Consider the following 14,246-nt stretch of genomic DNA (forward strand, 5'->3'; position numbering starts at 1 on the left):
CCTATTAGGGGGCACACCTCAATTTTGTCTTGGTGGCAATTTATATTTAGCTCACATCATTATTTGGATTAGTTACATAATCATCTATAATACTTACCTCATGTATATTCAAAGAAGACGTATTGGACGACATTGTGGAGCTAAAGAGAGGGGAACACACTAATGGACTCAGCAAGATTCTGTCGTGACTGAGCATAAGACAATTCGACCACACACAATGATTGGGCATTATTTCTTGTTGTAGAAACTGACTGAAACTCCCTATGATTCTCGGCAAGAACTGGTTGAAGCTCTGCCTTGTTCTCGACAAGAGTTGGCTGAAACTTTGCTATACTGATTTCGGCACATGCAGCCGAGGGTTTTTCGATGGCAGCAGTAGGTGCAACAGGTGCATCTGGATATGTTTCGAAACCACATCTCCCCTTAGGTCCAACCACCCTAGATCACCAATAGTGCTCTCCTCCTGGTGATCTGAAGTTGAAGGCACTAGGGTGTAAAAATACTCGGATTCAGAAAAAGCCACATCCATGGTGACATACATATGCCAAGTCTCAGGATGATAACATTTATACCTTTTTTTGTTGGGATGAAAAACCCACAAAGACACACCTTAGGGCACACAGATCCAACTTACTACCATTAATTTTTTGAATATGAACATAAGCCACACACCCAAATACTCGAGGGGTGAGAGTATTAGTAAGCACCACCAAAGCATGTTGAGTGAGAACTTGGAAGGCTATTTGGAACCTAATAACCTGAGACAGCATACGGTTAATCACATATACGGCATGGGTAATAACTTCAGGCCAAAAATGCTTAGGAACGGATGCATCAATAAGCAATGCCTGAGGAATTTCCAAAAGATGACTATTTTTCCTCTTAGTAACCCTGTTTTTGTTATAAGGTATGAGGGCACATTGTTTCATGGAGAATTCCTTGGTCACAGAGAAATTCTAATAACTCAAAATTAATGTATTCACATCCATTGTCAGAACAGAGAACTTTAATAACTGAAGAATATTGCGTCTGAATCATCTAAGAGAAAGATCGAAACACCATACCAACATCACTCTTAGTTTTTAACACATATAGCCAAGTCATACGAGTCCAATCGTCAACAAATGTAACAAATCATTTAATTCAGGAATGAGTAACAACTAGATAAGGCCCCCAAACATTAGAATGCATAAGATCAAAGAGAAATGATCTTTGATTCATACTAGAAGGAAATGAAGCACGATGGCTTTTAGTAAGAATACATACTTCACAATGTAAGTATGATTCACTTATTCCACTAAATAGACTAGGCAACATACGCCTTAAATGCCCAAGAGATGCATGGCCCAATCAGCGATGCAATAACCATACTTCTTGTAAATTATTAGCACGAGATGCTCGAACCGCATTAGCTCTACTAGGAATGACGTCATCCACATAGTACAACACCTCTCTCTTAGTGCCATGCCTAATTATCTCCTTCATCTGAATATCTTAAAGTAGACCAAAAGACGGATACATTAGAACAACACAATCCAATTGTTCAGTAACCTGTGGTATTGATAATAAATGATGTGATAAAGATGGAACAAGTAAGCAGCGATGTAAAGGAAAAGAGGGTGTGAGATACACGGTGTCAGGGCTAACAACAGGTGCAATGGTACCATTGGCAATTGCCACACATTTTCTATGAGACGTTGCCATATATTGAAACACATTCTTATCATATGTAATATGATCCATTGCACCAGAGTCCAGAATCCAACTTATATGATGCTCAGTGTCTGAGGCTAAAATAATACACCCTATAGTACCTGTGTTTGAGGACGAGTCACAATGTGTAGTACGATGGAGCAAGGGAGGCACAGCCTCTTTAGCAATTAGTGTGGCAGTAGCAAGGGAGGCACGACTTCCATTTGTCCAGCACTTACATGCTACTTAGCACGCAATTTTTTCTTAAATTTTGGAAACTAATTAGGTACCCCATGCTTCAAAAACATGTCTTTTCAGTATAGTGGGTTTACTCGCACAAAGTACACTTTAAATCATCTTTGTTTTCTCGTGTAAAAGGACAAGAATTCGATGATGAATTAGAATAATTAGTATGACGGAAAATGGCAGGTGGCTAAGATACTAAAGCCATCGATGATGTCCCTCTTTGGTTGTTCACGTTACTCCCACCCATCATAATGGCATGTCGTTATGTTTCATGCCTAATAACAAAAAACACAAACATAGTCCAGTTGGATTTCTTTATGAAGTGTGTTAAAATCAATAGCACATTCCATCTTGATTGATCTTCGTTGATCTAACTCTTGACAAACAGACTTGAGGTCAGCATAATACACACTAACATGATGACCTTCTTGACGAAGTTGAAACAATTTTACCTTCAACTCATAAATTTGAGAAATATCAGAGTCGTCATAATATGTTTGAGCAACCTCTTCCCATACTTCTTTAGTCGTACGAAGGTGAATGAAAAATCCCATAATAGCAAGCTCTATATAATTGATCAACCACTTTTTCACTATTGCATTCCCAGTCTTCCACGTCTCATACGCAACACTGTCATCTCCAGGTTCCATGATACTCCCTGTTATGAACCCCTTTTTACCACATTCAGCGATGGGCATCTTTAATACCTTGGACCAAAAAGGATAGTTTGATCCGTTGAGTTTCAAAATATTTGATATGACGGAAACATCATTCTGAATAACCACGGAGCTTAAAGTTAAATTGTTGGTTTGTGTTCAAGGACCACCCTCCAGCTTCAGGCCTAAGTTGTCTTCTATACTTGTCATTCTGACTAACAGAAAATAGGTTTACAGCAACACAAAGTATACGGCATAACATTGTACCACAGAAGCAAGAATTGTACTGTTGCATTCCTACTAAAACATAGACTAACTTATTACTGCATAAGAAACACAGGAACAAGATCAACCAAGTACCACATGGAAGTGGAAATTTTTTTTCTACAGGTTAGGATTAGGGCAAACCAGGCTCGGATGCCAAATAGAATTATCAGAGAAACGGCCTAAAGAACCACTTCCAACAACACTGATATTATCTCCAACTTGATAACTACCACTTATACAATCCGTCAAGTGTGGGGTTTTATGACAATAAGCCTTGGTATTAGTTGGAGTGGGATTAGGGTATTTAAACTGTTCTTTTGTCATTGATATGGTGGATGTGGGACATTTCAACAACTCCAATGCTTTCTTTGATCTTTTTCTATAGATGCATTGCCTCGTTCGACCATATTTGGCAGCCACATTACATTGCAGACCGAATTTGACGATCACGCCACACTGGGCAATGAGATATGGTGTTCACGCTGCACTATATGACGAGATTGGTTAATTTCATCACATTAGGCATCTAACATGGTAGCTCTGCTACCATGTGACCTTGAGTCTGGCAGATGACTAATTTGGTGAAAGGACTTAACATATATGTCATCATTAGCAACTAGATTTGGTTTTTTGTGCCTTTTTAGGTGACTGGAACTATCAATTTCGCTGTTTGGGGATTTAGACGTGGTGGTTCTGCTGCCCTAAACCTTAGTTTTGGCGGTCTCGCTGCTTCTCATGGACTCATGTAGTGGCAGACTCCACTAGAATAGATAGGCTACATGTAACCATGGCCTGACTGCCCTAACATGCGATGCAATGGGTTAGGATATTTTGTTGTCTCACATAGCAAGTGATATGGTCGCACTATAGCATTGGCTAGATATGGTATTCACACTTGAGCAATAAGTATGTGGTTTCATCTGCCAACGATGACTTTATGTGATCTTGCTCCTCAGTGATAACTTTATGTGGCCTCGCTATTCGGTGACTGGTTGTAGTCGTTGATACGAATCTATTGTGTCTATCCTCTTTGTGATAAATTTGTGTAGGTAGCATTTGTGGTAGCCGTGTAAGTAGGGATGGTAATTTAATCCGTCAAACCCGATCCCCGCAGGTAACCGACCCAAAAAGTTATGTTTTAGGGATCAAATTTCGGGTTTTTAACGGTTATGGGTAATGTTTAGTAAATTTTTTGGTTTCGAGTTCGATTATGGTTATAGAGGTATCTGCTCCGAACCCGTACCCAAACCCACCCCATTTTCATTTTTATAAAAGGATGAAATCCCTATTTTTTTTCTCCAGTAACTTTAATACTCCATCAATTGAGGGATTCTGGGAGACTCCAAAGCTCATGAGCGTCCAGACTTCAAAGGTGTCTAACTTTATTCCAAAATTTTTAATGCTTTCAATCAATCATGGAATCTAGAAGAACTCAAAGGTCAGAAAAGATGGTTCAAAACTTCAATTTTGGGAAGAAAAACCTATTTGTTTTCTCTTACAAATTAGCAGCAGGAAATATTGCTTCAAGCCTTCTTGATTGGATCAGGTACTCTGAAAGTCAAGGCATTCCTAATATTTGTGTACTTGTTAAAGTATCTAAACACTTGTGTACTTGTTTAATTATTTGGTTCTTTCTTGTTTAATTAATTAGTTTGTTGTTAATTTTTATTCTTTTAATTTTATTTGTAGCAATCCACTATGACTAAAAGGAAATTCGTTCTCAACAATCTGATCCAATGGATTCTAATCAAGAATCTCAAGTGTTCAGATCCAAGAAATACCAAATCACACTACTCAGCCCCAAATATACATGTATTGTAAAAAGAAACTTGGTGGGGAAACCGTAAACAGCACCAACCATTTGCAAAATCATTTAAAGGTATGTGTGTATCAGAAACAAAAAAGATTGAAGCAAACATTGACACAAATTAGAGGAGATGGAAAAGTAGAGCTCTATCCATTTGATCAAGAAACTACAAGGAGAGAGCTTGCTATAATGATAATATTACATAAGTACCCTCCTTCCATAGTGGAGCATTTTGGATTTCGAAGGTTCATGAGTATTGTTCGACCGCTATTCAAGTTGGTGTCAAGAAACACAATCAAGATTGATATTTTAAAGTTTTTGATTATGAAAGGTCCAAAACAATGCAATTGTTGGACAAGATAAAAGGGAATTGCTATAACTACTGATATGTAGACTGTAAATAACTAGAAAAGGGGATACATAGTGATTACAACACATTTTATTGATGATTCTTGGTTGTTGCAGAGCTGAATTATAAGGTAATTTTTTTATATTATTATCTTGTTCATTTAACTTCTAATTTTAGGATTGCTCAGAGACAAAAAACAGAGACTTAGACTTTTGATTCCGAAAACATAAAACCATAAATTATAGGTAGATATAGTACAAAGTATCTAATACAAAAATAAGTCCAAAGTTTGAAGAAAACAATATTTCATATCTTTTGCATCATCCTTGCCCAAGGTATCAATACCTAATCTAAAACAACTAAGCAACCTAGCCAATTTACTAAGATGGTGATCATTGTTGTACCATATTTCAGAGGGGTTCCCATGTCAAGATTGGTAGTTTCATAAGGTGTTTTTCAAATTTTTGTGTGATTGCGAATCTAAAAGGTAGATGGCATAAAACTTGATTGGATTCTTTTTAGTAATTATTTTTCTTATAATTTTTTCTTCAGGTTTATCTATGTACCTTGTCCCCATACTGCTGAGACATTTACAGATGCTTTGATGTGTTGGTTGCTAGATTGGAACCTTGATCGTAAGCTTTCTACCTTAACTGTTGATAATTGTACTACGAATGATTCCATGATAAAAAAATGCTTGAAAAGCTTTCTACTCACTTTTGCTAGCTAGAAGAATTTTTCATATGCGTTGTTGTGCGCATATATTAAATTTGATTGTTAAGGATGGCTTGAAAGTGATTGGTAGCGGTGTTGAGAAAATTCGTGATAGTTGCTTATTAGTCAACAACACAAAAGAGAAAGGAAAAGTTTGAAGAGGCAGCACGTCAATTAAAAATTCCAAGCACAAAGAAGTTGGTGCTTGATTGTAAGACTCGATGGAATTCCACATTTTTTATGATTCAAACTGGCTTGATCTACAATGATGTTTTTTATCGTTTAAAACAATGAGAAACACAATATAAGTGTTTGCCGGAGGAGAAAGATTGGTTGATGGGAAAAGAGACTTGTGAGAAGATGAAATTGTTTTATAATATCTTAGAGTTGTTCTCAGGAACTAAATACCCCACTACCAATCTTTATTTTCCAAAAATCTATGAGATTATAATTTCATTGTCTCGGTGGCTTAACACTCCATATGATGAAATAAAACATATGGCAGCTAACATGATTGAGAAGTTTGATAAGTATTGGAGTGTACTTAATGAAGTAATGGCTATAACAACTGTTTTCGATCCCAGATTCAAGATGAAGTTGATTGAATATTTTTTTCCTCTCATCTATGGAAAAAGTGCTTCAAGTGAAATTGAGAAAATTCACAACATTTGTTATGAATTGGTCAAATAGTGTGGGTCCAATCACAATTCCAACATGGGGTCTCAAACATCATTTGCTTCTTCATCACACTTGAATTTTTTTGAATTTGAAGATATTGATCCTTTAATGGATAACTATGATCGTTTTGTGTCTAGTACGACGACCACAGATGATGTGAAGTCAGAACTTGATCACTATTTGGATGAGACTGTTTTGCCTGAACATCTAACTTAGACATTTTGTGTGGAAATCAAATGTGACTAAGTATCCAATGTCTACAGTTGCTTCTGAGTCGGCTTTTAGTACTAGTGGGAGGTTTGTAAGTCCCCACAGTAATAGACTTCATCCGAAGACGTTAGAAGTTCTAATATGTGCTCAAGATTGGTCATGGAATGAAATAAAAGGTACTCAAACTCTTAATATTCTCTGCCTTTTATTATATTTTTTGCTCTTATGTACTAAATCTACTCTATTAATGTACTTTCAATTTACAAACTAATGTAAGTTTGCTCTTTTATAAACAACTTCATCTTCTGATGAACATACTAGCTTTTGCTCAAACTTTGAGGATATGTATGTGGATGAGGTAAGTATTGGTAATCATGCATATTATATTTTTGTTACTGAATAGTTACATACATTGAATTATGCATATTAAATTTTTGTAACTGAATATTTTTTAAATCATGCTTATTTCTTTTTCATTGTTTTCATTGCAGGGGTTATGTGAAGATGGTCGTGAGGGAGGAACTGGAACATCATGAATTATGGCTGCTTGTTTTGTGGACACAAGAAAAATATTGGTTGTTATTAAGTTACGTGGGCAAGGCATTAGATGGAGCATTTTGTATTTCTTTTCTTTTTCGCTCCTGAATTTCTTGTTTTTGCTAGAGTATATTGAATTATGATCAAATTTTCCAGAACATCTAAGTATTGTTGTTATGCTTTCAAGATTTCAATTTGAAAGTGGTTGATGTTTGGATATGACCCTTATAGTGTCCATTCTGTTTGTTTATGAATCACTGTTTAATTAGTTAAATTTTAGCAAGCGTGTTGTAACACTTGCTTAATTTTTCATAAGAATGAAATATCATAAATTCATAATGGGGAATCTGTTACCCGATGGGTTCGGTTACGGGGAATACCCGTTCGGATTTTTTACAGTTTCGGGTATGGGGAAAACAAACGGATTCGGTTATGAGGATAGCACATCTGAACCCAATCCGCCCCATTGCCATCCCTACGTTAAGGGTTTACATAAGTTATTTGTTTGAGCATATTCACTTCAAATCAATTTCTTGGTTATTTTTGCTTGAAGCAATAGGGTTTACTGAAGTATCACTGTATCGCTTCCTGTAAAAAAAAAATATATAAAAATTAAAAAAAAAATCTAACTCACTTTGATTATAAAACAAAACAAAAAATACAAACAAACCAGAATATCTATCTAGCTAGTTAATAAATCCTTTTGACTCAGCAATGACATGTACATGCGATTAAAGGCAAAGAAGGATCTTGGATCTTAGTTAATGAGGGCCCTCACACTACCTGAATCTCTTCAATGGTCCAATCACTAATATGGCGTTCGTGTGTAATCTTATCCTCAAATGATGGATACTTCATCGGGTAATTAAGGCTAAAATCTAATCCAAGTCCCTTTAGAGACTTGCATGTTCTTTGCTGGTTTTCTTTTGCTTGCAAGATATATCAGTGTTTATCCAGTCGGAATTAATATGCTTATTTATACTAGATGCAGAAATTAGCCCAAAAAGTGCATTAGTGCCAAAATGCCAACTTATGGAACATATATCATGTTATCTTTCATTTAATTTACTGTTTGCAGCATTTTTAGTGTTCTTCTAGCTTTCTTAAAGGATTTATATTAATTATAATATCATGTTATATTTACATTTATTATATTTTCAAATCGAATTCTAAACACTAAATCTCAAAGCAATTTACGTTTATGGATATACAGGTAGATACAAGCACCAAAATCACAACCGAGACTCCGTTTTTCCCAATTTTGCATGGTCAATGCACCTTGAAAAAAATCTCAAAGCAATAAAGCACCTAATCTTTCTTACAAGTTACAAGTTAGGCGGCTTATTCTTGTGAGATTTAAATAACATTGCACGATTTAAATAATGTACACAATCAAAACTTATTTATTTGTACGTTGTTTCTTATTGTGCGGATCTAAAGTGTTGTCTTGCATGGGATAATGAGAATGTAAGGAGTTGAGTTACTCTTTTACTCCCAATTAACATTAGGGTGGGACATTGATATTTTCTATGGCTTCGTGGTATTTGAGCATGTTAGTTTATGAGTGGAAACGAACTCATATATGTTAAGTATGTTTTTCGATTGAGTATCACCACACATAATGGGACTTGTGACAAGAGACCTTGCATGAATTTATGAATAGGTAAGCTACTTTCACTATTTCCACTTAACTTTGAGGTTAAATGTCAACTTCCTTCACGTAAGCTTCAACAGATAGCAAAAAAGTGTCATTTATGTGTGCGCGCGCGTGTTTTTTTTTTTTTTTTTTTTTTTTTTTCCGGTTATGTTGAAGGAAGTGACCAATATGTATCCTACTTGGCCAATTACCGATATTATCTCACAACCTTAGGTAATAACTCTAAGGACTTTGCTAGTTTGTTAACAGAACGGCTGCTTAGTCGAATCACATAACATTAAAAGATAAACAGATAATGAAAGATTTTTTTCGATAGGATTAGGCACGTCTTTATGATTTGTTGTGTACCAATAAAGAGAGATAAATTAAATTTGGATAGAGAGAGAAATAAGATAATTACATTTACAAACTTGCCAGATTACATATATATATTCCTTGTACAGGATAGTCACAAAATGTACAAGGCATTGAAGCCAAGAAAAGTTGCAATTCTTTTTCTTTTTCTTGAGCTTTTCCAAACTTAACCTCAAAAAGTAAATTACATTATCTGCTAAATTAACCACCCCTTTGGACAATTCTTGGAAGGGTGCATTCGAATATATTTATATCTTCAAACTCTTTACAGCATAGCATGGGATCGTACTGTTTTTCGTTTCCACTCAACCAATCTCTGAAGAAAGTCCATAACCTTTGCAAAATAATTAACAAATAAAGTTAACTCTAAAGCCAATATATATATATATATATATATATATATATATATATGCTAAATTCATAAAAATTAGAATAAGCCAAAAACATGAAGAAAAAAGAAACCCAACCAATGAAATCAAATGAAGATATACAATAGTACAACAATACACTGATCACTCACCTCAGCCGGTTCTTGTAAAGAATAAGTGGCGTTGGTTTCCTTGGGAATTTTTGAGACGAGAATGCCAAAACCTTGTCCTCTTTCTCTTAATACCTTGAATGCATCCTCATCCGTTCGATCATCTCCAATATATACAGGAAATACATCGGTGCATTTGGCATATCCTACATATTCAAGGATAATTACTACCTCGATTAATTTGTCGATGAGAAGAGAAAAAGCATCGCACATGATTGTAATATTAATTTTTTTTGACAATATTACTGTTAGAAAATAAAATAATGAGAGGGGTAGTTTTCTTCTAGGACTGCATATATTCCAACTACCGATGCAAAGTTAGAGTAGTATAAAAAAATTTAGAATACAGTCCAATGCAAATATACTCACCGAGTGACTCTAGTAGAAATTCAAGAGCCTTCCCTTTGTCCCATTTGATGGTAGGACGGATTTCTAAGACCTGCATTAGACAATTAGCAATATTGAAAGTGAGATACAAATCCCATTTACACCACATATATTACTAAATTGACCAACAAGAAAAAAAGAAGTTAAATTAATAAACCAAAACGAAACTTCAAGATTCAAGATTGTCTGGATGGCAAGTAGATGTCATAACATAAACTTACCTTTCTTCCTTGGGTAAGTCTGAGCATTGGGTACTCCTTCAGAACTGACCTAACTTGCAGCGACAGTTCATTCCATTTCTGTCACGTCATGTGTTAAATATATTAATAAAGTGAATTGAAATAAATCAATATATATTTTTCTCATGAACCAGTTGTTATAATCAAGTGAATACCTTTTCATCAACACATCGAAAGTGCACAGAGAGACAGAACTTGTTGTTCTCCACTTTGGCTCCAGGAGTTGATTTGGTCTTGTCAACAAGCAATTTGTAAACCTCATCTATCATTGGAAGAAACTCACTTGCTGGTTGGCAGAGAACACCTTGACTACCCTGAAGAGTAATTAAAAATAAATAAAATATTTATAAAAAAAAAAATTGAATAAAAGATTGTAATAGTGATAATTGTTATATTTTATTTCTTTTTAGTGGGAAGGAGATTAGGGTGACACTGATAATACAGTACAAGCACACACTCACTTTCATGTATTTGGAGCCTTTTGCTGGACCTTTAATGTCCATGCCATGGCTACCAGCATAGTACAGCTCTGCCAATCTTACAAATTTGTAGACCTACAGTTCACAATTTCCAGAAACAAAATATAAAGTTAATCAAGCAAAACTGGAAAAAAAAAAAAAAAAAAAAAAAAAAAAAAAAAAAAAAAAAAAAAATTAAAAAATGCAGTAAAAGATATGTAAGTAGTGACTAAAAGGAGCTTGAAAATAAATGTAATACCTTATCTCTGCATCTTCCACTCACTATGGCTGTGGGAAAAGATCTAGCAACTTTCTTCACTGTCTTTCTCATCTGTGTTTTTTACACTAAAGTTAAGAAACATGGACCGGATAGAAAACAAGAAAGAAAAGAAGGATAAGACTGAAAGATGATATATACATATATATATGTATACACTTACTGCATCAGACATGAAAGCTTGATCTGGGTCTTCAACTATGGGTGACAGTGTGCCGTCGTAGTCCAAAAACATGACTATTTGCTTCCCTTTTGAAGCATCGATAATCTGCTCAAACATGTCCAAGGCCGATGGGTGCTGATGCTGTTTTTGTATTTTACCAATATTACAAAATTAGAACCTAATATTTTCTATTAATTTGATCTTGACCTGGTAAATAAGACAAATTTTGCAAAATGGAACTCACAATCCAATTTTCTTTCAGAAAAGATGAGGACTTTAGATGGGTGGGAGAGGAAGCTCTCATTGAGTCCACCCAAGAGTTGATTCTTTCAGCTCCATTGAAACTGTCAAGGTTCTTCAAGTTCACGAACCTCCTTCGAGAAATGGAGATGTACCCTGGAGGTCCCACAGGAGGCTTTTCGGCCACCGCCGTGAAAATGGAAGAGTTGGCCACATCCACCGATATCGCCATGTTCATGACTTCGGCATCGGGGTGGGAAACTACCACATTCTGCTTCGTCATATCTACTCAAACAACCCAAAAAACATGTGTCAGTTAGAAATTGTGAGGTGGTATTTGATGTCTAATATGATTACCAAATCAAAACTTAAAACGAACCCATTCAAGAAAATTAAGGAATTCATGAAGCAATACCTTGAAAAAAAGGATTTGAGGAGTGAGAATATAAAGATTTGGCGGTGTTGTCGAAGAACAGAGGAGAAGAAACAGAGTGCTTGCTTAATATAAAGAAAGAAAGCAAAGCGAGATTTCTTCAGAGAGAGAGAGAGAGAGAGAGAGAGAGTGTGCGTCTTCTGTCCGTGTAAGAGTGTATGTATGGATGTGAGAGAGACATAACCCAGAATGGTATATTTATAGTTGCAGTAACCGGATGCTTCCAAACCAAGACCCAATGCCTCCAAAAAATACTCCTAATTCCGGGGCCCACATGCGAGGCGTGCCCAAAAGATGGTAGGACCAACAATCCCTTGACATCCCAATGTGTAGCCGCCGCCGCCACCACCACCACCAGTTCACCACCCCACCAGCCGGTCCCCACCATCTCCTCCACCCGTTCTCCATCTCTCTCTCTATCTCTCTCTCTCTCTCTCTCTCTCTCTCTCTCTATAAGTGTGTTTGCACCAGGGGGAAGGGGAGGGTCACGTATTACGTAGAATACTCCTGTTTTTCCAGTGGCGCCGTCTTCAGCCGTCAACGTAACGGCCAACTAATACTTGAGACCACATGGGCTGCTGCCACGTGTACTAAACCATGGCTGTCTAGACGACCCATGGATTTGTAATTTGGTATTGTAATTGTTTGGAGCTGTTTTAACTTCCTTAAAAGTTTCAATTTCCTTAAACGGAGTCGAATTTTTGGGACATCATTGCACGCTCGGCCCCTACAAAACCAGCTAAGCTAGAAACTTTCCCGATTGGGTAAACGATCCCGTTTGCATTGAAATGTATATATTAGGGTTTTGAACGCCCCTTGTAATGTGGAATCTCCAAGTAAAAACTAGCAACTCAGACCTACCTGGTTATGCAGTTAATGAAAACCACCACCGGTTCTGCTTTCTTTTATTTCCAACTTGACTTAAAAGGTTGGGGTCAACTCTACCTTACGCACTCTCTTTGCCCTTTTTTATTATTTTATTTTACGTTTCTATATGGAATTCATGTAAACTACAGAAAAAGAGGTACAAATTTGTAGGTAAAAAAGAGTACAATAAGAACAAGGTTTTTTATATTAGTCCCCCACAAAATGTTGAATGCATTCCCTATATTAAAATTTAATATTAAATAACCTATTTACCCCACTATGCAATGACAATTTTGACTTTATTAGGTTTGAAAAAAAAATTTCTAAATATACCCGAAATCACTTTTAACGTATTATTTATCTTCTTCAACTATCAAAACCCCTCCCACCCCAAATCATTTTTAATGGTGATTTTCAACTAGGCAGTGGTTGCAGTGACTAGAGTATGGCCATGTCCTTCTAGGAGATCATGAACTGATTGCAAAGTGAGGGCAAAAGCTATGGCCCTTGAAGTCCTACTCAATCTCATAATTCAAGACTTAGCACTTATGAATCTCATAATTCAAAAACCATGGCCTCCGAACTGATTGTAGAGCGAGTTAACGACATTCATAAGGTGCTTTCTTGCACTACACTAAGATGCTTTCTTGCAGGTGACTTGGTTTGACAAAAATATGCACAAGAAAATGGAAACAACATGGTAGCTTTTAAATCGTTATTATTATTATTGAAAAATGTTCAAATGAATCTAAATATTTTTCAAATAATTCAATTTGAAATCATTCAGCAAGCTAAACGTTCAAATGTTTAGATTCAGTCACTGAAAATTAAAAATGATGTTCTAAGATTTGAGAAATGTGGGATGTATGTAGAAAATATAAGGTGTATATTGAGAATGTGGGGTGTGAGGGTATTATAGGGAAGTATGTGGGGTGTAGTAAGATAATTTTTAATTGAAAAAGCAAATATGGGGTGTATTAAGTGTGACGGGTTTAGTCAACAATTTGTGGGGTGTTAATATAATAAGCCTAAGAACAAAGAAAGAGAATGAATATATAAAAACTTGGCTAGTCTATGTCTGCATTCTCTTATCATTTGGCTTCCTAATGAGTAGAATAATACTAGGAGACATGATGTTTATTGAAAGACTTCTAACTCTTTCCAGTCAATCAAACCAACCATGAAATACCCTAAGTGCCGAACCCACTATTGAAACCCATGTGCTGGGTAGGAGTAGGACAACTCTGCTAATGCCATGAATATCAAATTTCTCACAAGCTTCACCCCCTTTCACTCGAAATCTCTTAAACACAACTTCATCGAATGCAAAATTTAGATGCATTCGATTCGACCCCTTCAATTTTCAATACACTTATTCATCCATATATATTTTCCTTTATCCAACTAGCAAAGGTAAGTCAATAATACTTTCATCTTATTAGTTATACTCCTAAAAGCTGTAACATTTCAAGAGTTT

At 35.8% G+C, this 14,246-nt stretch overlaps 1 protein-coding gene across 1 annotated transcript; it reads right to left on the minus strand.

The window, feature by feature from the left end:
• Positions 1-9,189: 9,189 nt before the first annotated feature.
• LOC137715416 (probable trehalose-phosphate phosphatase J) lies at positions 9,190-12,053 on the minus strand. The gene is made up of 10 exons (XM_068454749.1): positions 11,885-12,053; positions 11,474-11,754; positions 11,230-11,370; positions 11,049-11,120; positions 10,793-10,885; positions 10,487-10,645; positions 10,314-10,391; positions 10,075-10,144; positions 9,688-9,851; positions 9,190-9,501 (listed from the first exon to the last, which is right to left on the minus strand). The coding sequence occupies exons 2-10, from the start codon at positions 11,750-11,752 to the stop codon at positions 9,433-9,435; spliced, it is 1,125 nt and encodes a 374-aa protein (XP_068310850.1). The 5' UTR covers positions 11,753-11,754; positions 11,885-12,053; the 3' UTR covers positions 9,190-9,432.
• Between the last annotated feature and the right edge of the window lie 2,193 nt (positions 12,054-14,246).

Source organism: Pyrus communis, chromosome 1, assembly GCF_963583255.1.
Source record: "Pyrus communis chromosome 1, drPyrComm1.1, whole genome shotgun sequence".
In the NCBI taxonomy this organism is placed as follows: Eukaryota; Viridiplantae; Streptophyta; class Magnoliopsida; order Rosales; family Rosaceae; genus Pyrus; species Pyrus communis.